The sequence below is a fragment of the Sander vitreus genome, chromosome 8 (assembly GCF_031162955.1).
Source record: "Sander vitreus isolate 19-12246 chromosome 8, sanVit1, whole genome shotgun sequence".
NCBI lineage: Eukaryota > Metazoa > Chordata > Actinopteri > Perciformes > Percidae > Sander > Sander vitreus.
In genome coordinates, this window is record NC_135862.1 from 12,949,438 (window position 1) to 12,975,229 (window position 25,792).

Here is a 25,792-nt window from a genome sequence, read left to right on the forward strand (position 1 = left end):
TGTACAGTACATGTATGTGTACATTATTTAAATGCTGGTTGCCTTGTTGAAGTACGCTTACTGTAACACACAGGGTTAATTTAGAATGCATTGATTTTTCAGTTTCGATTGTATATTCCCGTGGTTCAAATACAGCTGACAAAACCTAAACTGGGCATTGAATAGCAGTGGGCCTACAGTATTATATCAATTTCTACTTTATTCCCGAAAGAAGAGTATGCTCACTTATCAAAGATGATGATCAAACACATGCATCTTGGTTTGACTGAGTTTATTTTGCAAGACATACCAGACATGCATACAGATTCATAGCAATAAAAACGGGGTCTGCATGCTGCTAGTCAGAAAGCAAAAGCATCTATGTACATTCAAGTTTTAGACACAAATATATTAAACTGATCACAAACAGATTAGAGTGCCACTAATTCTCAGACCATTGAGTCAAAATATCAGGAATCCATTGCACAGGCAAAATGAGCAGGTTCCATACATTTTATGTTACAAAAATACTAAAATCTGATTTTAAAGAACATTTATACAGTGTTTTTTTTTCCAGCATTGGACATGAATGTCAACATGGACAGATCAGTAGCAAGATTAATATTCAGAATACGAGTGCCAAAGCAGCAGTGATGAAGCTTGACAACGGTATGTGAAATCTGACACTGACAGCAAGAAGCATCAACAAGAGGAACTGATCCTAGAGCTGCAAGTGAAGCAAGAGTTGCTTCAGTACACACTGCAAATTCAGTCAGAAGGAGCCCAAATACTTTATCCTATGAAACATCCCTGTTGTTAGACCCCAAAGGGCCACATTATACCAATCACAGTAAATAAAAAGGCATACACATAATTTTGCTATTTGATTTGACCATTTTAAGATGAAGCAATACAAATTCTAATACATTAGTTTTAATTTATAAAATAGTCACTGGAATAGAGGGTAATCACTGTCCTAAAAGGAAAATTCTTGCCCTACAAAAATACGTGCATAAGCCAGTAATCCTGGCCTGTTTTTTTTTTATAGATGACACCATTATTTGACACTTTATGAAGAAATTTGATTATCTGTAGGAAACTGATTGTGAGCAATACTGTGACAGTAATTAGGAAGATTATCCATCAACAAAAACATTTAAAAAAATCTAATTTAGACATAAAACTGGACACCAACTAACAGATCATTTTAACAAAATGGCATCACAGGATTGTTTCGATTCTAGTTTCAAAATTTCCATTCTAGTGAGAATTTTCTATTTTGAGGAAGAGCACCAGCTTTTGAAAATTTAAATACTTGCAGTCATTTTGTGGCCACTCCGAAATGAGCAGGTGGGCCTTTAATCTGAAAGTTACTCAAAACAGAGCCTAACACTGAATGAGAATCTGACTATCTGATGGTATACAACTGTGTCCCTTTTGACATGGCCATTTAATGAGCTGAGCTGTGAGCTATGGATGGACAAATTAGTCATAGCTGCCTCAAGCATCACTTGTGCCCACACAAAGGAATGGCCAACATACTGTAGCTCTGGGTGACCCCAAATATGGATGGATGTAACACATAAGCAGAAGTTAGATGCAGAGGGGTCCTTTGACGTTGAGCTACATTAGTATCTCCAGCACAAATGCTCTCTTTAAACATAGAAAAACACAGAGACACATCCTGTACTTCCATATTAATCCAGACTGCATGCTTTGAGTGTGTGAGTACTTGTTCTTTATTACCTCTGTCCAAACCTTTGGATCTTTTACAGTTTTAAGGCAGACATAAATGACTCAAATTTGGACGGGCTAGACTTAGCGAGCATATTTACTTAGATAGTGTGTCCTGCAGACAAAGTGAAGCTCTGTGTTTCACTGTCATGTAGCCCCATCTGTTCCGCTAGCGCAGGTCTGTCCGATATTTGCCATTGAGGGATTGGGCTCCTGGTCCGTTTCCCTGACACAGATGACAGCATCACCACTCACATTAATGAGACACTGAGCCTTGAGGAGGAACAAAGACAAGAAGATTAAACCATAAGGACACTAATAACTGTAAAGGTCTAAGGATGCAGAGGGTAGTTCATTGTGCTTTCATGTAAAAATGGACTGTAACAGGTAAATACTTTGTGTGTGTGTGTGTGTGTGTGTGTGTGTGTGTGTGTGTGTGTGTGTGTGTGTGTGTGTGTGTGAGTACCTGGTTCTTGTTTGGATTTTCCATTAACATACACTCTTTCATGCTGTAGGACACCACTGCATTTCCACCCAGGGCTGCTACATGGGCTCGAACCATCGCAAACACCTCTGCTATGAATGTATGGAGGAAGCCACTGACACCACCTTCCTGCAGAGGACAAACACATTTCATGTGTACAGGTATGTCTACACTTTGCCTAAGATCCTGGGGCCTGTGCATGTGTTCTTGCTGTTGTACCTCCCGTAATGATGTTGTCTCTCTGATAAAAAACATGTTGATGATCCCAAGGTATTTAATGATGCGTGTCCCGGGGAGGAAGGAGAGCGGCGTCATCTTCACCACGGTGACTGGACTGCCCCTGAACGAGCGGTTGGAGTGCAGCGAGCGGGAACGTCCCTCAGGCAGCGGACTGCAGTGCTCCAAAGATGAGACTGCAGGTTCAGAGAGAGCAAGTGGAGGTCCAAAAGAGCGAGACATGAAAAGAAAACAAGAGGAGGGGAGGTGGAAAAAAGACGAAAGGGAATGGAAATACCAGAAAACACTCAAAAATAGTGGAAAAACAAAAGCAGATATGAACTTTAAAGCAGAAAGAAATGTGAATGTGAAATGTACGTGCAAAAACTGCAACCCTGATAGTGTTTTTACAGCAGGAGTAACAAGTGTGTGCTCTTATCTGCGAGTATGTCAGTTTTCTGTGTGTGTGTGTGTGTGTGTGTGTGTGTGTGTGTGTGTGTGTGTGTGTGTTAGAAACACGTGTGACCTGACATGCTGTGGTGTGGATGTGTTGTGCCAAGACAATCACTTGGAAAGCGTGCGCTGCCATGCATATCATGCAGTTGAAGCAAACAGACAAGACAGTTAAACAGTGTCTGCAGACAGACAGACAGACCTGGGCACAGCTGTGTATGAGTGTGAATACATTATTTGCAGTACAGTGAAGTACATGAGAGAATATTGATTGATTGAATCTGTTTGCATTTGTGAAAGAGGCTTGAGAAATGGAGATGGACAGAGACAGCTATGAGCTGAGCTGGGCACATGTACACGAGCCAGAGTGTGAAAGATGCTCCATTATTGTCTGCAAATTTACCTGATGTGGCTTACATCCATCAAACCAGGAACCTTCAGAGCCATACATTAGATTGTAGTTTACTATTATTGTGCACAGGACTGAAAATCACACCAGATCTAGCAGAAAAGCATTGCCCCCCACCCACCCACCCCACCTTGATTTCTACCACGTTATGTTTAAATTTTTATGTGTACAGTACATCCTCAAATCATGGGATGTCTTCTCAGCTTAAGTACATTCACGATTGTAAACACAGAGAAAAATCAAAGGAATTCTTACAGTAATTGTCATCAAATTACTGCAACTCATCTAACCCTTTCATATCTAGACAAGTACAAGTACGCTCAATGCAGTTTTATTTTATTTTTTACATCCTATTAATTTGTCATCATGGTTGCCACGGCTACAGGCATTTCAAAGCCAAGCTGCTGATTGCGGATCCCTCTGAGGGGCGGGGCTTCAACGTTCACACTCTAGATAAAAAGCTGGTGCTTGATTTACGATGCTCCGCCCCCCAGCGGCATGCATGGAGGGGTGTGTGAGCGTATGCGAGCACGGATGTGTGTGTGTGTGTGTGTGTGTGTGTGTGTGTGTATATGTGGGATCGCTTGTGAAACTGTGTTCTGTATTTGTGGGTATGATCACCAGAGTGTGCTAGAGACTGTGTCCTCCTACTTGTCTTAACTGATCCTCGTCTTATGGTGTGAGCTTTCAGCCTAAGCAGCTCTAGCCAGGTGCTGCATCTGTCTGCAAAGGAACCGTAATCAACGGAGGCAGCTGGAGAGAACACACACACACACACACACCCACACCCACACACACACACACACACACACACAAACATACGCAAACATACACAAACGCAACAACAAAAAGAGAGGAAAAAAAAAAAAACAGTACACAAAAAATGAACAAACGAACAGAAAAGAACAAAAGTGGGTGAGGTTTGGAAGTGGTGCAGGATAACTCTGTCCGCGACAAAAGGATGGAAAGTCAAAACAGGGCAGTGTAGTAGTTTTGGGAGCAGGGAGAGATGGTTGAGGGGAAGGGGGCTCACCTCTGGATGAGACGTTGGTACTCTCTGGGACACCTGTCACACACATACAGACACAAGTCTACCTTTGTACTTGGCAGGGAACGAAAAGGGTTCATGATCAATCCCTTGCCACAAGGCTTACACAGCATGTGTTACTTAGGTTTCATCTCCCAATCTAAATGTTTTGTACATCAAAATGCTACCCATCTATAGTCAGAACTTGCTACAGATGGAGCTAGCTGCTTGCTCTTCTTATGGCGTTCATTTAATGTGAACGAAAAGTAAGACACGCTACTTTAGGAGCTTGACATCTCATCTAGACATCACACGGTCATCTAGTCTCAAGTTCACATCAAAACAGAACACACTGGACTGTGACATGTCACTGTTTATTTACCTGGTGAAAGAACCATAACCAGCTGATTTTGGCAGAGTTTTGCAGCTGGTGTGAGTAAAGAGACTGTACCTAAAGTTGTTAGTGAAGGAGATGGGCAATGCCTTTTAGTGAAGCAGGGAAGAGGAGGAGGTAAGGGAGCAATTAAAAAAAAGGTTAAAAGCTACCTGAGATTTTGGATGATGGCTGAGTGTTGGCGGATGACGCATCTGCACATAACTCCATGGGAAACTGCAGCTGCTCTTCAGTCTCACTGCCTCCTGAAAAGAAGCACATAGCATCACTCAGGGACTTTAGCCTGATCTCAAATACAAAACACAACATAAGTGTTATTTCTTAAATGTGTTACACTGTTTAGAGTACTGTGGTCTTTAAAATGGATAGTTCTGTTCTCCTACTTCACTACTACTGAGACAAACTCTTAACATCCTTTTTATGTTTCTGCAAGCAGTTCATTAGCCTAGCTTAGCTCAGAAGCTACATGACTGAGGGATCAAGTAGCAGCTCTGCTCAAAGATACAGCTTTAAAAAGGTCCCATGGCATGACAATTTCACTTTATGAGGTTTTTTAACATTAATATGAGTTCCCCCAGCCTGCATATGGTCCCCCAGTGGCTAGAAATGGCGATGGGTGTAAACCGAGCCCTGGGTATCCTGCTCTGCCTTTGAGAAAATGAAAGCTCAGATGGGCCGATTTGGAACCTCTTCCTTATGAGGTCATAAGGAGCAAGGTTACCTCCCTTTTCTCTGCTTTGCCCGCCCAGAGAATTTGGCCCACCCATGAGAGAGAGACATCATGGCTTGCAAACAATCAAAGTGGCAGTTGGTCATGGCCACACCCCCACATACTAAGGAAAGCTCATTGTGGGACTGGCTCGTAGTGGCTGTAATTCTGCACCAAGGCTGAATTTCGCGAAAGAGACTTCAGATACAGTATTAGGGGACCACTAAGGTCCATATAAAAGCATCCAAAGAGGACCATGTCATGGGACCTTTAAATGTGTCCAAATAGACAGTAGATGGCTTGTCTAATTAACCTATATTTTGTAAATGACACATCACTCAAATTTGACTAGCAACAAATACAACACATTGCTTAAAAAAGCTGTTAACATTAGACTAACAAGTTTAATATAATAAAACCTCAGTGCTGTCAAATATGTGATTCCCTACATTTGAGCAGAGTTGCAACTGAAGCCACAGATCCAGAAATTGAGCGAAGCTATGGTGAATGTAATAATGAGCTTCTGACTTTGGGTCAGTAGAAATTTGCCCAACAGCATAAATAATCTCCTTTAACCAGACAGACCTTTGGTGGTGGAGTTGTCTGCTGGCTTTTCCTGAGCCTGGTCTTTGTCAAACGTCATGGCAACTGCTGTCACAGCGACCTGGGAGGCAGACAGGCAGAGGTACAGTAGTAGATATGAGAAACTTTTTCATTTGACTCATCAATTTTATTTTGTTTGCAGTGTCACAAATCAGAGCTGGCCCAAAACCTCTCACCTGTATAAGTTCTTCTTCTGGCACTGCTACAGCGAAGTTGAGCTGACACAGACAGCAGGGGATCATAGAGCGCAACTTGAAGTAGAAACTCTGAAACAAACACAATTAATTAACTTGTAACTCCTTTAAAACACAACCTCTGCAAGAACCATTTTAAACAGTGTGTTACATTCCCATTACAAAGGATAAGCATTGCAACACATATGGTGTAATTACCAACTGTAGTGTATGTACTCTATAATGGCTTCTTACCTTTAGCAGATTCTCACATAGGTCAGTGAAGATCTTGTTCAAGCCTTGGTTAGTAAGATTGGCATTACTCAACCTAAAGACCCTCACAGATGTAAACATCTGCAAGACAGTAACAGAAACACATAGCATAAACAAACAAAAAAGGGGCTTCATTTCTTAAAGTACAGTACCCTGCCTTACTGACAGATTTTTCGATATTTATGTTCAAACTGTACTTATGCTGGATATGCAGATGCCTCTACTGGTTAAAAAATACCATGTATGCACAGTGGCACAAAGTACGTGCATGAAAAAGACACCCCAAAATTGTGTTTGGTGAAGAAAACAGAAGGTTTGCTGTAAACTGTGAAGGAAGTAACACTTTATTATGAAGAGTAACCTGAACTCCTGACGTCCAGCTGTAAATCCCAGGCATGATCTCAGTGTTGCAGCTGTAGAAACCTGAAGATATGAAAGTGGAAATGGCAACATGGATGATGAAGCAGAGACATAATGACATTTGTAAGAGCCTCGACCCAATCAGGAGATAACTGACTTGAGCATGTGCAGTGCATAATCATTGCTGTGGAGTGAGTAGATAGAGTATACCTGTGGGGGTAGGAGCATCAGTGAGGAGGGAGTGAATGTCCTCCACAGCATCAGTATCATCAATCTATGGAAATGACTGCAAATGGTTATACTTGTCTATGGAAATAGTTGCATATAAATGGGTTTCTTTTTATAGATACACACCTCCAAGACAAAGGCATCCTTCTTGCCATGGGAGAGGTCCAGTTCTGACAGCTCATCTGAGCTTTCTGAGTGGGAGCGGAAAAGTCTGGATCGTTGCCTCGGCTCAGGAATCGGAGAACCCACCACTTCCTCTGTCAGCTCCTGCAAGCAAATGGACACAAGACCTGAGCAGACGGGATGTCAAAGTGCACACCAGAACACCACAGCAGCCACATGTGCCCAGACTACAGCCAGTAGAAAGTCTATGTTAATAACACATCACATGCTCACACTCACTCAAGTACCCAATGAGTCGCAGCATCACACACACATTTGGCTGATGTTAATTTGAATATGGATCTGGAAGGGTAAGGAGTGGGCGAAAACACACACACCATAAAAACATACACAGGTGAGTGTGAATGGGCAGGGTAGATGGCCATAATAAGAGTACATTAACACAGATACAATGAGTCTACAGTGGGTTGCCCTCGAGAGGTGACTCTGGAGTGGGTTACACATCCACCTGCTCCCAAACGTTCCAAGTTAAGAGCGGTTATACAGTTATAGTAAAGGTGGTGTAATATTGTGATTAATATAGTGAAATATTTGTCATGCTTTGCTGTGTCTCACAGCTAAAAGTTGCCGTGCTCAGTACCATGTTTATGCCGCAGAACACCTCAGGGTCCAGGGCAAATAATTTCTTTATGACCAGAGAGAGACAAGAGGGGTAAGTTTATCATGATTCACAAGAACAGACTATATATAATGTATGATTACGTACATGATATTAACACTAGAAAAGAGATAATCATAGCAACAACAAGTTTGTGTAAAACAATCACTCCACTTATTGTTTAAAATAAAGCTTTATTAACTTGATATAACACTGTATGTGCCAGGCACAATTCCTAAGTATATAATGACCATAAACTGTAGATATTATTCTGACATCTGACATCAAAGCCTTAAAAACCACATACAACTGACCTAAAATACAGGTAAATTAATGCTAAGTTTCCAACACATCTGAACACTATTTTAAATGTTTTTAGTTGAAACACGTTCCCAAAGCTTTCTATTTACTTTTGTGCTAAAGGTTTTCACATTGACTATGCCATGGGCTGTAGGCTACCACCCTCATGACACCCTGGCTACTGTAGTGTTGAAATGAAACACTGCAGAAACCTACTTAGCAGTGGAAACCTGGCATACTAGGGGATAATTTGCAGACGTAATCACAAAGCTGGTCTTCCATGGATTAATTTACTGTCCATGCATGTGTATCTCACCGGAGGGTTTATTTGATAGAGCTCTTTGTTCTTGGCTATGGTGTCATTAATCCTTTTCTGGATGGTGAGGATGTGGTGCTCATTGCTCAGGTCACCAGGAGTCTTTCCCGCAATCTGGATGCCCCCTGGTGCCGGCAAGGCTGTAAGGTACACTCCTGTAGCAGACTGAAAAACACACACACACACACACACACACACACACACACACACACACACACACACACACACACACACACACACACACACACACACACACACACACACACACACACACACACACACACACACACACACACACACACACACACACACACACACACACACACACACACACACACACACACACACACACACACACATTAAAGAGTTGCAGCAAGCACATGTATCGGTGATTAAGCTGTTAACCTAAAATGTCAACCTACAGCCAGACCCAGAAGCATGTTCTCTCCGACACTGATCTGTATGTGTAAGCCAAACAGAGCGTTCATGCTCCGCAGCTTCAGCTTGTTCATCAGCTGAGTGTGCAGCTCATACTCCATGAAAGGCAGCAGGTTGGAGATGGCCGTCGCATTCACTTCACCCTGGGCCTTCTTTTTTAGACGACACAGCCTAGAAGACATTAAACACTTGCATTAACTCACTTTGATCAATGTCTTTGATGTGAGGCTCCATTTTGGTACGTGTGTTTAGCCTACATGCTGCCACTTGGGAAATATTCTCAGATAACACGGGTGTGATTGCTGAATCAGAGGGATTTAACTTTATGTTTGAAGTACTCTCCCCTTTGCTATACATTTCACTGCCCTAAATCTTACCTATATTATTGTATAAATCCTGGTACTGTTGAAATGTCTCTGTTGCTACTGAACTTAGAGCTACATTTCTTTATGATCTGATTTGGCTTGATTTGTTGTGTTTCTTCTCAGTGTTGGCAATCATTTCAAAAGGGCTTGAAGCCATTTAACTGTGAGGTGTTTTACCTGGCCTGGATAAGGCAGCCCTTCCCTGTGACAGCTGCTTCTTGTGGCAGGTTGATTGTTGTGAACAGCACATCAGGAACCTTGAAAAAAACACAACAATTATTATAATAAATTCATACTAAACTGCATTCATACTTTTGGACAACCAAAGATATGTTTAACATGTAGGAGTCTTTGATTTAGGCAAACAAGAACATATATATGAGACCTTTTGTCGCCTGCAGTGGTAACAGTAGGTGAGCTGGGCCGGAAAGGGCATGTTGAGCTCATCATACGGGATGTGGCAAAAGCCACAGCTCGGGGGAGACGGCTCCTCAAACCTGGCGAACAACACACACCATCTGGTATCAGCCTCCATAGCTCAATCTAATCTGTGCTGACATAAACTGTACACATACAAGGATTTACAATCAGTTTGCTCAGTCTCTGAATCATAACAACCTGTGGTCTGTGATTCCGATGTCTAGGCAGCCTTCACGCATATACCGAGGATTCAGGATGGCTGCTGTGCCTGATGCTGAAAGGATACACACCTCCTCACTGTGTTGAGGGGAGATGGACAGATCAAGAGCGAAAGGAAGGGGAGAGGACGAGATCAGGACATGAAACCTTATGTTTATAAACATAAACATGGCATTTATGGCAGTTGAAAAAAAGATAAAAGGGTCATATTTTACCATGTGTGTATGTCCTACTACATACCAGATGCTAGTGCTCTCGCTGTACCCCACAACACCATGGCAACCAAGAGCTTTGGCATGAGATTTGATCTCCTGGCGAATCTCCTCCCACCAGGCGTCGCGAGTCTCTGGCTCATCTGGAAAACACAAAATTCTGAATCGGACAGCTTTCACAAAAAATTCTAATTGGCTAAATTATTTATCAAAACCCTCACTGAACACTGAAGTCTAGCTAATGATGAGTTAACGCTAACCCTAACAAACTGTTGTCAACGTAGTTAGATAAAAAAAAAAAAAGACTGCCTGACAAGTACAACCACTCTAACATGACATCTGGCAAGTTTGTATCTAATCTGATTGCTTTGATTTACCAGAAAACAAACAGACATCAAAAAGTACACTTTGTATTTGCTGATGATACATTAATTAAATGGTGTATCAAAGCAAGCCAAAACCAAATATCAGTTTGTGAAACAAAGTGACAATTAGAATGATGAAATGAGAATTTGAGGATGATGATGATGAAGGCAAAGTCAATGGTTAGGTTAAGTGTGTGTGTTCTCACTGGCATTCCTTAAATGCACATTATATAAAACATATTGTCTCGCTTCCTTATGTCTCCTTCCAGTCAGCCACACCAACAGAAAGGACACAGGTGAGAGATCCGGTCACCAGCTGTTAGGTATGTTTTGGCTGTGGAGGTTTTAGAGAGAAAATCTTGCTGGCTGGTAAAAGAGTAATTAAATAGAAGACCCTGAGCCTGATGTGTTTAACCCTGGTGACAAAGGTTTTAAATTCAAAGGAATTGAGCCTTCATCATACTTACTGTAGGCTAAACCATGGGTGTGTTTCAATAGTCTCATGAGGCATTGCTGCAATACCACATCTGTTTTATTAACATTGTTCATGAGAGCCTAATCGCTGCCAGTTGTGAGTTTATTTCTCACTCATTTCTGGATTACTGAGCAAAGAATACGTGAAGGAAGCTACATTAGAGTATTGAGCCGCACCCCATGACTCCTTAAGAGGGCCACATGCTGATGGAACCCCCCCCCCAAAAAAAAAAAAAAAAAAAATAAAGAAAAGAAACTGAGCTTCTGGGTGAGAATGGATGAGGGGAAAAGAATGGGAGATCAACTGAAGAGATGAAGAATAATGACTGATGGCCAGGCATCAGGGCCACGAGGTGGGTTCCTTTAAACCAGAAGCAGCATGTCACACAGGCACAGGCTCACCACGTGCACACTCATGACCATGTGCACGCTCATGGGCAGAGAAGGGCCATATTCATTCACCAGAGTCCATCAAATCTAGTCTAGTTTTTATGTAAGAGAATACTGAGTGATATCAAACTTCTTCCATTCCCCAAGCTCATATCTTTCCTTCCATCCCTATTATCCATCCCAAATCCATTTTTTAATTTTCCTCAACTGCCACCCATCAAATCAACCTGCCTTCCATGCATCCATTCATCTCTCTCTCTCTCTCTCTCTCTCTCTCTCTCTCTGTATGAATACGGCCCAGTGAGTCAGGGATGCACATGCCTGGTCAATGGCTCTTTGTCACAGAGTAAACCTCCTAAACCTCCTCTGGTCTAGACAGGTTTGACCACGATGCTGATTCAGGAAGCGTTAGAACAGCGCTGGGCAGGGTTTACGATAGCCGGCATATGCCAGCTTTTACTTTCACATCTTACTCTGTGAATTAAGGATATATTTCAGCCAAAAACATGTGGTGATTGTTGGAAAAGCGGGTGAGTTTTATTTGAGTTTAACTGAAGTGTGATTTACCATGAGTTAACAAGGCTTAGTTCGGTGAGTCCTGGGTGCATTCACACCTGTACTTAGAGCTGTCCACTTGTAATCGTATCACTCAAATCGGATTTGAATACCAGGTGAAAATGGGGCTATAGAAACTTGAAATCAGAAGGTGTAAAGTTACGTTGTATTTTTCTGTTTCATAAGGAAAATAGGTGTAGGAATATTGTTTCTTGGCAGTTTGTGAGTTTATAGACTCAAAAAGCTAAGAGAGCTTGTGGAACAAAAGCGAACACGCCGCTTGGACAAGTCTTGCAGCTTACAGAGGAGGGGGGTTGTCGATGCCGCCATACACACACCTGAACGAATATATCAGCAGTCCCAGCTGCTGGGCTGACGGTGGCCAGTTGAAAAAATTTACATATCACCCAAACCTAATAGCAAGGCTATTTGTTTTATTTTATTGTTGTACAGTAGCCTATATACTCAGTGCACAAAGTTTGTGAAGAGATCATTCTGCTGACTTCTTAAAATACACTTGTAGTTGGAACTTGGATCATGGGGTTTGTATTTTTTGTGTGTCATTGATGTTTAAATGTAGTATATGGCTATTTAAAACGTGTCCGGTAGTTGTTCTATATGGCAGGAATTCTGGAATATTAACGACTATATTTAGCCTAGAAATCTAGACGCACCCTAGTGGCAGCAAATGTAATTTGCAGCCAGGGTCAGTCTAGCAACTCTCCATTGGCTTGCGAGCTGGAAAAAACAAATTCTGGTCAGGCCAATCACGTCGTGTATAGAGCTGGTGGGCGGGCTTAACATAAGGACGGAAGAGTTGCGACGGTTCCACGTGAATTCCCTGCTACCTGAAAACAAAGAAGACGGCTGCTGCTGCTGGCGAACAACGGTCTTTCGAATCGGCTTTGGCCGCGACTCTGGAAGACTTGGAGTTAAGCACTGAAGTCATTCTTAAAAAAGGAAGATGTGTTTGGAGTTTTGCCGACCGGATACGGCAAAAGTTTAATCTATCAACTAGCGTTGCTCTGGTTGGTTATGAGTGCAGAGGGAATTTGAAAGACAACTGTTTATCCCGCCCCTTGGATTGAGCCCTGCCAATGGTGAGTTCCCAGACCCAACACCTTGATGTGGGTCTGGCTTGACAGCTTATGGACAGCTATAACTAACTATACTATACTATACTATAATAACCAAACTATATTGGCTGTCCAAAAAAAAAAAAAGTCTAGCGTAAACCCTGCCGCTGGGACAATGTTAGGGAAGAGCTGTAGCTCTTCTGTGCAGCGGGATGAGCTGGGTAGGGGGAGGGGGGGGGGCAGGCCAGGCTGGATGGGGTGGGGGGGACACAGCGCATGCTCAACTCAGCTCAGCACACACTCACACAGATTAGAGAGGAGGAGAATGGCAGCTCACCAAATTGATCAATTTTCAGCGATACACTATCCAGCTAATGTTGAATTTGTTTGTGGATATTTATGCTAGCTGGTCTATGTTAGTTTAATGTCAGTGTTGGGTGCATGCTAAGAGAGTACAGGTTTAACTTCACTGAGCTGCCATCACTCCTGTGGGTGAGAGCAGTAAAAGGGGGGAAATACCTGCAGTGACACTATTCCAGTCTAGCAGTTTGTATGAGCGTGTGTTACCCAAGGCTGGGCCAGAACACACCGTTAGTACAGGAAAGAGAGAAAAAGAAAAGAAGAGACAGTCTAACAAACAAGCACAGCACAACAGCAGCACCCCGCAGTCACTATGCAAAGACAGACAGCACTTCACAGTCGCTATGCAAAGACAAACTATATTCAGGCCTGCTAACACAATCTCGAAAGAAGACTGACGAGGAAAAAAGAAGAATAGAGATGAGTAAAAGCTACAGATTGAGCCAAACATTTTAAAAAGATTTAAGAAGAAGAGAAGCTATAATAGTACAAAAAAAGGGACATGCAGTTGAAGTCTAATATAGTATACTTTCTAAATTTAAAAAGGTGCCCTGTGGAGTTTTCTTGTAAACAACTGAGTTGTGTGTATCTTGTGTGTCCAGTAGGTCTAACACACCTTCCTCATAAAAGCCTTAAAAGTTTTAACATTTTAAATTGTTGCACGTTACTGCCACCAATGGTCAATGTATCGCATTTTCCGCATGCTAGCGCATGTGCGCCATTGTCCACAATATAAACTGAACATGGACAAACTTGTAAAAACATTGCTCCATAGTGCTACTTGGGGTCAAAAGCTCCACAGGGTACCTTTGATGGTGCTCTGTAGTTGATATAGTCAAGGCATAGCAACAGTGAACAGGGCTCTTTTCAGAATGGTTTTCCGAGTTCAACCTGCAATTTGGATCAGAAAAAACTGTGTGAAAACAATGTGAAAACTATTCCATTTACACTAGTTTAGACATGAAATTTGAATTATTGCATGTCTAGACCTTTTTGCAGATTGTTACTATAATAATTTTTGGGGTCTTATATTGGTTCCCCTGTCCATCTCTGAAAAGAACCCTGCTTATCCTAACCCAGCCGACATTCATCAGCACTCCCCTCTCCCTAAATTCTCAGACATCCTTGAGTCAGAGCGGTCAAAGGGCAAAATTACTGAGGCTGCAGAGTGGACTCAGATAGTCCAACACCTTTAACAGACAGGTACTTGTTTAAAGAGCAAATGTCTTATCGTCATCAATATAAATCTCATTAAATAAAGTTTACAAAAAGGAAATAAAACATAAGGATTTCAACCCAGAGATGGAAGAAGCCTTTTTGGAAACTCAAGAGTATATATAAAACACCCCAGTACCTCACCACAGCAGCGCCACCTGCAGCCAAAAACACCAGACAACAGAAGCAGCAGGCAACAGACTGGAGCCATGCACCACTATTACACCTCACCTCCAGGGAGCAGCACACAATTACACAGCAACTAGGGCACACGCACGCACAATACATTACACAAAGCCAGTCAGTCAAACCACTAGGTGAAAGTTGCCCCTATCCATGAAACGTTTTGAAATAGCTGATCATAGCCTATGCTAACTTTATTTCCATCAAAAGGCTACAAAGCTGCAATCTATAAGTGTATCCAGGAACAGCTTTCACCTGCTTTAGGATTTTCTACATGATTTCTCTAAACAATCAAACAGGTTGGGACCATACATGGGAAAACTGTTCAACACAAATGGATAATGGGCAGCATTAACTAACAGCCAGTTTCAACAAGACCGGACACCCACACAACATTGTAAGTCAATAGAGGAGCTCACTTATATCGTTCCACAGGACAATGGGCAAGCTACATTAGGACATTGTGTGTGTTTGTGTGCGCTGCACTCACCAGGGTTGTGTATACGGTCCAGTAGTTTGACAGAGCGGGCGCTGACCACTCCACCGACATGAAGCAGAAAACCAGGTGGGAAAGACGTCAAGGTGAAGAAGGGGAACTCCTGCCGGTAGAAAACAGCAGGGTCAATTACAGTAAGGGAAAACACACTCTGGACTTTTCCAATGTATTTTTGCTAATCATATTAAGTGGCCTCTCAATGATTCCAGCATTTTATTAGATTTTATGGTATTTTTCTTGACTTAAGGTCTAACATCAGTGTTGACCGTTTCTATTGTCCCATGTCCTGTTTTGGCTAGGTGGAAAACATGTTACAAAATATTATTTTAGGAACTACATATCAGTACTTTGTAATACAGGACAATATGTTTTATATGGCTTCAAAAACAACAACTAATTATATGTAAAAACAGAGAAGTCAAATGTTTTTAACAGCAGCTACAGGCACAAGAATTAATATCTTCAAAACATATTAAAAACTGCACACTTTAGATTTAATTCTCTCTCTCTGGGCATATTGTAAAAATGTATTGATTAAAGATTAACTGACATGTGTAGACATGGGTTATAATACTGCTACAGTTTTACTTTGGAAAAGTGGCAGCATGCAGCAAGGATTGACTGTGATGGTGTGTCCCCCATGCAAAGTTTACCCCTGAGGAGTCCCCACCCGCTGCATTCCAGCCTACACTTGTAGACACAAACGTGAGAGCATTTCAAATAGATCTGGAAGTGATTGGGAAAATGTGTTTTCAGTAAAGCCTACATATTTTGTGTCACTGATTTAGTGATTAATTCAATCCTTACAAATCTATACAAATGCATCAATTAGGTTTGGAGTTGAAAGTGAAGAACAAACACACACACACACACACACACACACACACACACACACACACAAGGCCCCGGCTGAGGATCAGGCCTCTGTTTTAGATGCTTTTCTGTCAACCAACGTAATAGCTGGTCCTCTGCTTCCAGTCAAAAAATTTGAATGCAAATCCATACAGTCACTCACAAGAGGAGCTGGAAATACTTGGACTGCCTGTTAGCATTTTGGTATTCATCCTTGGATGAAGTGATGACCACCTTACAGAAAATCTGAAAGGACGTTTGATTTCCAACCATGCAGGTATATGTGATGAATGGCTTTCGTGGGGAGAAAAAAAAAATCTGCTGGGACTACTGATACGTTTATTTCTTGTCAAGTACTCCAGCAAGAAAGATAGCTACTAATTTGACTGACAGCTCCTCCCACTCGTAGCAAGGAGGAAAGGATGAGGTGATGAGGTGAACGTGCTCATTCCCGTTGTTGACGCAGGGAAACCAAATCAGACTCAGGAAACGAAGTCAGAAAGGAGGGAGATGTTTGACATGAGTATCCAGATGGCACACACACGCACAGTCACACACCCCTTCAAACTTGAAGGGAACACAACTCCTAGCCTCCAGCCCTCCGCCTAACATGTTTGAACCTTTTAGAGTGCGGTGGGTGCCAAGCAAACACACAACAGGGGTCACACAAGGACCCACTGCTATGTTGCTCAGGTCAGCCTGCCCCACTGAAATCTACAAACAGCAGAGGAAGGACTGGTTAGGAGTTGATTCAGACTTAGTGGTGGCCATCAGCTGGTCAGGATGTTAGGGGAAATGGTGGAGAGAGAGAGAGAGAGAGAGAGAGAGAGAGAGAGAGAGAGAGAGAGAGAGAGAGAGACTGATGGGACATACCCTGGCGTTTAACAATAAACCAGAGGAGGAAGCTCCCTGAGTAGCACAAATGGTCAAGAGGACAGAGAAAGGGAACATTACTTGCTCTTACATAGACCCACTCCCAATTAAAGACTTAAGTGTAAATTAGTGATCTTTCACAAAGAATGCAGCTGTGTGAATAGTGTGCGACACAGAGTAACTGTCTGACCCTATGTGCAGACATCTGAGGCTGATACTAGAAATGCACCGATAGACCGGCTGGTGACCGGAATTGGCCGGTTTTCACGTGCTCGGCCATGACCGGCAGGTCAGTCTGACATATGCCGATTTCATGCCGGTCAATGCTACAATTAACTGACAACATAAGTTATACGAGTTACAGTTCTCAAGGATGCACGCACACACGGACGCGACAGCACAGTCTCTTTTTCCTTTCTCTCAACTTTTCAGCCGTGTGTCGCGCATAACCGCTCGCGGTGTGAAGCGCGTATCCGCACTATTCTCGCACATGTAGGGAACCTCGTGAATTAACCTACAACATGTCAGCTGTTTGGAAATTCTTCAGCGTGTGTGCAGAAGATAACAAGTTTGCAATATGCAACACCTGCAAGGAAAAAGTAGAGCGTGGAGGGACGACACCAAAAACCAAAATCACATTTTTTTAGTTGGATATTTGATGTGAAAAGAAGGAAATGGTTCTAACTTTGCACTTTAGATGTGTGTGAATTTCCCACACCAGGAGTAATTTATATAGTTCTATTTTATAGTGATCCATTATCTGTTCAAAAATGTTCTATGTTCTGTGTAAAATGTTCTATTAAAGAAAAGATAGAAAATAAATATTTGTGTGTGCTGTAAAGTGATTAGAAAAATTGAAATCGGAATGGGCTAAAATCGGTATCGGCTGGCCTAACTCAAAGAAAATTAGAAATCGGAATTGGCCTAGAAAGTTGTAATCTGTGCATCTCTAGCTGATACGCAACGCAAACTGGATGTCAAAGCATTAACTGTCAAAAATGCCACGCCTAGCTCGCTGCTTGGTCTTGTGTTGCCCCTTGAGGGTCGAAAAAAAAAAGTGTTATATTTTTATTTTTCTGTGTTTCATTGCAGTTATGCAGCAAGTCAATTAAGGCCCAGCCTGAAACAAAACACCATATATGTGTATGTGAAATTCAGTGAAACTGCACACTTTGACTTGTGTTTTGCAGTGCATTTCAGTCTCAAATGTCTGCATATAGCGTGAGTAGGTAAACACATTTATAAGCATATGTGAGCATTGAGTCATCGTACCCTCTGCTCGAGAGCCGTCTGCGTCTGCTGTCTGAGCAGGGTCTTCAGAGGCCCTGCCTCCTTCCCGACGCTGCCCCCACTGCCCATTCCTGACCACAGAGGAGAGTTTTGTCACTTTCAACACACAGGTCAATGGACTAAAGAGCCAGTCAAACAGTCAGTTGATTACTACATTGCAGTATTAATGTTATTATGACAAACCAAGTGAAAGCAACAGCTGGAATTGCACACAACACCTTAGACTGAGAACAGTCAATAAACCTGCTTTATCCTCATGCTAAGACTAGCCTACTCTTAACATTGTATCTTATTCAGGCATAAATACTGGACCTAGAATAAGGTTTGAGTATGCCTGATAAACAAACCACATGCTGGAGTAGGAGAATCCTGAGTAGGACTCAGGACTATCAGTCAGTACTGTTGCATCACAATGAGCTCTGGGCAGATGCACCATGCATGTTGAGTTATTTGTTTTGGAGAACACCAGTCAAGTCAATCTGAACAGTCCTGCTGTTGACCCAATATACAAGAAAGGTGCCAACACTACACTATTGGAAGGTTGTTACTTGATGACACACAGCAGGCCTACTATACCAGAGGCTGCCAGCAGCAGGTCCTCAGTGAAGGACACGCTCTTTCTCAGCAAGACAGTGTATGAGGGGATGGAGGAGGGGGAGGGGGCGGGGTGGTGGCTCTAGGGGCAGAGCCATGACCACAGCCCACTAAGCCAGAGCCAGAAAGGGACAAAGTGTTCGTGGAGAGGGTGGGGGAGCTGGGGCAGAGGAAGATCCCAGACCTGCTTCTCACTGTCTCCACTATACAGCAGAAAAAAAGATGAAGGGTGCAAAGAGAAACACAGATATATTGAGAATTGACAGGCAGTGCAATGAGGAGAGTGGTCAGAAGCACAACGACCAAGGAGGGGAAGAAGGATGTGACGGGGAGAAAGTGAACAGTAGTGTAGAGAGAGACTAAATTGCCATATTGTTTGACTTCATTCATTAAGCACGATACTGTGTTCCTGTTAGCCGTAATGTTGTTGACTCTGCAATCTCTGCAACGATTGTCGGCATTAATCATGGATTTAGCTAGCAAGCTTACAAAGTTCTGATTGGGTGACTGCTTCTCCAACTAGTGGGCAAATACAGGGGCATCCTGATAAATCCCTTGGCCTTTGGAATTAAAATAGACCCACATCATCACATACCCTTCACCATACCTAGAGATTGGCATGGGGTCCTTTCCATAAAATCAACTCTTAATGCAAATCGAACCAGCTATTAGGCTAACTGAAGTAAAACCATGCCAATCTCTAGATTAATAACTGGCCTTTAAAAATAAAAATCTGCCTGCCTCTATGGGAATTTAACATACATACATTATTCATTCACAAAGAAAATGAGTGTCCTTAAGTCCTTGAGTGTTGGATTTTTCCAAAACAAAATGTAATTAAGACATTAAGATCAATTTCCAAAAGATGATTTTTTTTTTTTATTCCTCTTTTAAGTCAACTTTAGCATGGGTTCATAAACTTATGAGCACACATGATACAGTGGGAACAACACCAGACCCATTTCAATCGCAGAACAAATCGGAGATGTGGGAGGCCATTCAGAGGTCTGGAAACCGAACTACAGAAAGGAGGTATGCAAAGGATAAGGATAGGTAAGTTAACACAAATGAGGATATTGTAGGCAAAATGAGGGGCATGGAAAATGGAGAGAATATGATAACAGATGAGAGAGAAGAGGAAATGTGAAAAAGAAAAGGGAGGAGTGGCTGCAAAGAGGAGTGAGGCTGGCTTGGGGGACTGCTGGTTCCCTCCTGAGGGGTCGCGGGAGCAGCAGGTTCTTCATGCTATACAGTGTTTATAGCTGAACTGCGTTAAAATGTGCTCAAGTTGTCCTTCAGGCAAGGTTTGACTAAACTTACCTTTTCCTCAATGATTAACCATAATGGCTGCTAATGAAGAAGTGACCTTAGATCAACAACAGCACCCTTATGAGACACAATGCTTCTATTAAAGACCACAACAACAGGGGGGAAAACTAATACAGAGATCTGGTGTGTCTTCTCAGAATTAAGCACATTTTATACAAATTAAAGGCTCTCTTGAATATCTTTTTATAATAGTGTGAAAAATGAAGCCACACCAGGCCACTGAGGACAAAGACGAGGATGGGACACAGCAAAAATATATATATTTACAACATAACTTATAATAATGTTAAACTCAACCATGAAAATAATGTATTAAATAAATGATCAAAAATTCAAAAACCACCACCAGAGTAGCACCACAATGAGGTCAGGGAGAAGGGAGGGATGAGAATGGGAGAGGGGGATGGGGCCAAGTGTTCTTACCCGTCTTGGGCGTCAAACTGAGGTCTGTGTCTGATGATGAGGACTGGCGGCTGCATGGCTTGGAGGGAGAGAAGGGGGGAGGAGAGGAGGAGGTGGTGGGAAGGGCTCTGAAAGGGGTTGGCGGGCCGGAGGACGAGGTCAGGTCCTCACCAAATACCGGCCTGCCAGGAGAACATGACACACACACACACACACACACACACACACACACACACACACACACACACACACACACACGTCAGTCGCCACCTCAGCCTCTGAGTGTGTGTGTGTGTGTGTGTGTGTGTGTGTGCATACTGTATATGGGAGTTGGTTAGCGATGCCTGCCATTAAGTGGGAAGGTGCTTGTTTTAATGTGCGATTTCTTAGCTTTGGGTGAGGTGTGTTTGAAGTGCTACGGATGGCTGGACAACAACAAAGCAAGAATGGAAAGCAAAAATCAGATAAACAGAAATTAAATGTACACAGACACACACACACACACACACACACACACACACACACACACACACACACAAACACTAAACTGAAGAAAGCAACATGCCAAAACACAAGAAGGTCAGATTCAACTGAGGATGACAAGCAGAAGCATGTGTCCCACTAGAGTGAAGTAAAGGTCAGAGGACTGTAGAGAGATCACAGGCCCTTGCAGAAGGATGCAACTGGGAACCTGACTGCCCAACCTCTATTGTTGGAAAAAGACATGACAGGTGGAGGGATTTGAGGCTAGTATCAACGTTGGATCTTTCTCTAACAAAGGTATAAGAGTCTGCCGTCCTTCTTTGTTTTGATGCCTCTGTCTACACAATGGCTTTATTGCTAATACATGGCTGTCAACCAACCAGACTCCAGCAAAAGTATATTCACTTTTCTTGTTCCATATAAACACCAGTCTCTACTTCTTTTCTTTCTCTTGTATCTATTTCCTTCCCTGCCTCTGCGTACCAGTGAAGATGAGTGTGGGAACAGAGACAGAGAAGTTCTGGGACAGTCTCTGGGAGCTGCAGGCCAAATGCACTGGGCTGTTGTGGGTGGAGCGGCATCCGTGGGTAAGGGGGGACCTGGGCCAGTCAGCACGCAGAAGGAAGAAGACAGACAACCGTTTGGACACAAGTGAGAAACGCCCCAATCCGAATGTAGCCAGAGAGCCAGAGAGCCAGAGAGGGAGAAAGACACGCACACAAGAACCAACACTACAACATTGCAATAGAGTGTAAAAGGATACAAAAAAGGAAAAATAAGTTTCTCTTTGACACTGTTTTCCATTTAAAAGGCATGTGAAAGCAGCAGGAAACTCATGCATAGCTCTCAGCTAAAGAGCTCAGTCTCACACAAACATGCCCAACAGGGATGCAAAACAAGATGAAGGCCTAAATAGGCACAGGGACAAGCTAAACTCTAGATGTGGAGCAGGAGGAACCATTACAAAATCACAAAAAAGGTGTTTATATCCCTGATACACACAATCTCACACGCACTGACACACAGATACACTGCATAAATTCAAAAAAAGAGGCACACATGCACTCAACTGTAGGTATGCTTCCAGTATTTGGATGAAATCACAAGCTAAACACTCAATAGCCAGGGTGGGGAACACAGAACAAAGTGAAGGAGCACACTTTTAGAGGCTGAGCAGAACATGTGTGCTAGATATTCACTAAAAGATGCAGCACTAAAACATGCAGAGGCAGAACAGAAAGCCATGCAAGAGCGGTCTAAAAGAGCAGACTAGGGAGGACGGGATTGAGGATGGCTGTGTGTGTACTGTACATGTGTGTGTCTCAGGATATGTTGTGTGCGGTTAGTTTTATGATGCAATACAGGTGACATAATAGACACAAACTACAAAGGGGGAATCAAAGATTCTGAGACACACACAGGAGTAACTGCTAGACTACACACAGACTAACATTCAGTTAATTTGGTCCACACGCTCTCCCTCTCATGGGCACACCGATCATCTTTCCCCATTCTCACATACTAGATTTGCAGTGAAACTTAAAAAGAGGGTCCATGCTTGTGTTGTTGGTTCATACTTACTCCTTTCCATCCTTAGAAGGGGAATTGCAGGCATTGGAAGCAGGGGCTGTATTAGGGTGCATATGTGTGTTGGTGTTGGGGGCGCTTCCAGAGCTGAGTTTGTCCAGTGTGCAGGCAGTACCTATGGCCCGGACCACCAGGCCCGACTCTCCCTCCAGGTCAAAACACTGCAAGTAGCCCACCACCGCATTCCCGCCCATCTCCAGTACCTTAAGCCCTATTTTCCTCTGCAGCTCTCCTAAATAGGGGATAACACACAGCCACATGAACAAGAGAGGGGGAGAACAGGGAGGACTAAATTCCTCTTCCTCCACAGCGACATGAAAAGAGGATCACCGTGAATTTTCTTACCAGACATGAGAGAGATGAGCCTCTGACGGGCCTCATTGGAGGCCCGAGGACTTCTTATTCGGTCGATCCATTGGTACTCTGGATCTTCATTCACCACAAGTTCCTCCACAAACCCGTGCACCATCGCTGCCCTGTAGCACCGTGGAATGGATGTGGCTAACATACACAATTAGACAAACATCACATAGAGTGAAAGGATTTTAGATTAAATAGGAAAAGTTTCTTCTAAACCTCTCTTCAGCTGTTATTCAATTTTTAGCACATATTCTTAAGTGACAATTCCTTGTTTAAAGATCGCAGACACTATCGGCACTGATGCAGCTTGTAATCTTATTAATCTTGGAAATTACACATTTTCTGTTGGTGCACATAAGACTGAATAAGAACAAGACCTTTGTGCCTACAACATCAACATTATTATGTCCTCAAATTAAACATCATTCATGCATTGCTTCATAGGTAATTGCCCTATATACTGTTGATCTGCATTTTATGCACCCAAATTGTGTCTTGTGATGGATGTTTAATCTGCAAACAAACAACTGTGAACCAAAAGTCAAGTCAGACATACTGCAGAAGAATTTGACCCCACAGGAGGACTGTCTGAAGCGGTTCAAATCATTGAAAAGCTCCACTTTGACTAGGACATTGATCTCCCCTCGAATACCTAACAAATAAAAGAGAGAGAAATACATAATAATAAGGAATGGTACATAACAAGGGGGAAAAGTGCAATTATCATGGTCAGATTAGTTTATTCTTGTACCATGGATGGTATCATAGATGGGAAACCAGCCAGAGATGACAGAGGCAGCCTCACTGCACAGCAGCGGGTCAATGTCAATGTAAACTTTCCCTATGGCATCGTTAGCACTGTAAGTGTCGTGGTCCAACACTGTGACCTGCAATGGCTCGTCCTGCAAGTCCTCATCATCAACCTACACAGCAAGAGTAGAGGGCAAGACGACAAAAGAGGGCAGAGACAAGAATGTAAGAAAGGTTGGGAATACTGAAATTCAATTAATTCACATTGTGTGATGTATTAATATAATACTACCACTGCCTGCCATGTTTAAAAGAGAAGCTCACAGGCATTTTACCTCAAATTTGAACCATTCTGAGTTCCACTGTGGATTGAGGGATTTGGGAAAGACATCGGTTTTGAAAGTAGTGTTTCCAAACTTAACCTGGGAAATAAAAGGCACAAGACACATCTTTTAAATGCCTCATTTACTATTTTGAGTAATAATTATGTACCAACCATACTGAAACCACATGTAAAATGTACGTTGTTATAGATGTGAAGAAAGACTTTGCTCACCTCTACAAAAGCATCAGTGAGGTCACTGGCTCTGTCCATCACAGGCAAGTGGCGCCCTGCCACAATTTTTACCTTAAGTTTCCCAGGCATGATTCACTTTTAGGTTGATCTGTGAACAAATCAATAACGATAATAAATGTATCAATGGCTTTTAAATTGACATCTGCTGTAATCAACGCTGACAACAGTGAAGACTGAAGAGTGGGCCACTTAACGTTAACTACATGGGCATATGTTGTTGACAGTGTGGAGAGCCCCCTCCCTTATATAACTTAAGTTACATGTTCATTATCGTTAGCTATTACGCTAGCTTCCCTCAGCTAAACTAGAATGTAACGCTTCTAGCTTAACTATAAATAGCCTATCGCCTTAGTTCAAAGTTATGGTTTACGTACACGACAGCAACTGTCAGTTAGCTTGATTATGTTAGCAAACCAAGTCTAGCAAGAAAAGCCACTTAGGTTAACTGCATTGCAGTCAATCCCCTTAGCTCTACCTGATCGGCCATGTTTTTACAATTATAATGCAAAGCCAACGCCTATCTAACAACAATATTATCTTGCTGCTTCCAGTGCAAAAAGCATCATCCTTACCACTGCTACAATATCAACAAACAGCTGTCAACGCGGCAGCGGAGCAATAACGTTTCTACGTTACTGTTGAGTCGACAGCCCACCGCTCGTCTGACCTCCGTGTATCTCCCATAACACGACACGTTAACGTTAGTTTCCAGTACACCAGGCAGGAAAGTGTCGTTGAGTTTAGAAATATTCATCAGCTGATATTACGGCTAAATAGATACGGCTGTACGAGTGACGTTAGGAAAGACACATGTCACTGTTTAGCGCGTAAAGCTAACGGCTAGCCTGCCTGATACAGTTCATGATGAATGAGTTTTCACGGGTTAGTATGGCTGCCTTCAAGTACAACTAGTAAACTCGTTCTTCCATGTGAAACTTTACACTAATGTTCCTGTCAGAAACAAATCCCAAAATAAACCTTTTAACAACTACCCTCACTGGAAACATTAAAACAATATATACATATGAATAAAATAATAACTGAGAGAAGATTTTGATCTGTTTCTCTGTATCTTACGTAGCTACGTACACACAAAAATACAGTATTCCGAAATTAACTAAAGGCAGCATTAGGGTTTGTCTTCGACATGCGCAATGTTAACAACCTCTTCCAGGTGACACTGGTTGGAGTAGCAAGTAGCCTACTTCCCTTTTGTTATAAATATAATGTCTCTATGTTATGTTATGTTATGTTATGTTATGTTAAGTGTTATTGGTCAATAATGTTATTGTTTACCTTTTGTTTCACTTGACTTTTTATTTACACTGTAAACAGAAATGGATAAGTATGTTGTTGTTTTTTTTGCATTTTTCTTATTGTCAAAAAATCCCACAATGCACTTATATTGTTTCAGTGCTTTCTAATGAGGTGCTGGCTGAGGCTTATTTGTCATGAAATACTCCAATGCTGAACTATGCACCAGGTGGA

General features: G+C 42.4%; 1 protein-coding gene across 10 annotated transcripts; it reads right to left on the minus strand.

Annotated features, from left to right (window-relative positions):
- Positions 1-256: 256 nt before the first annotated feature.
- c2cd5 (C2 calcium dependent domain containing 5) lies at positions 257-25,404 on the minus strand. Of its 10 annotated transcripts, none has more exons than XM_078256880.1 (29): positions 24,877-25,403; positions 24,284-24,392; positions 24,063-24,149; positions 23,729-23,900; positions 23,534-23,629; positions 22,963-23,118; positions 22,612-22,849; positions 20,569-20,729; positions 18,205-18,293; positions 15,202-15,310; positions 10,122-10,236; positions 9,861-9,959; positions 9,628-9,739; positions 9,420-9,499; positions 8,862-9,048; positions 8,440-8,604; positions 7,806-7,850; positions 7,169-7,309; positions 7,025-7,088; positions 6,816-6,877; positions 6,437-6,535; positions 6,185-6,274; positions 5,991-6,069; positions 4,849-4,941; positions 4,309-4,341; positions 3,927-3,998; positions 2,417-2,610; positions 2,180-2,326; positions 257-1,986 (listed from the first exon to the last, which is right to left on the minus strand). In XM_078256880.1, exons 2-29 carry the CDS (start codon positions 24,371-24,373, stop codon positions 1,861-1,863), a joined length of 3,201 nt encoding a protein of 1,066 aa, XP_078113006.1. In that variant the 5' UTR covers positions 24,374-24,392; positions 24,877-25,403; the 3' UTR covers positions 257-1,860. The 10 variants fall into 10 exon arrangements, with proteins under 10 accessions (XP_078113006.1, XP_078113003.1, XP_078113002.1 ...); XM_078256877.1 differs by having other exon boundaries at positions 3,897-3,998; XM_078256876.1 differs by having other exon boundaries at positions 3,927-4,028.
- Positions 25,405-25,792: the final 388 nt, after the last annotated feature.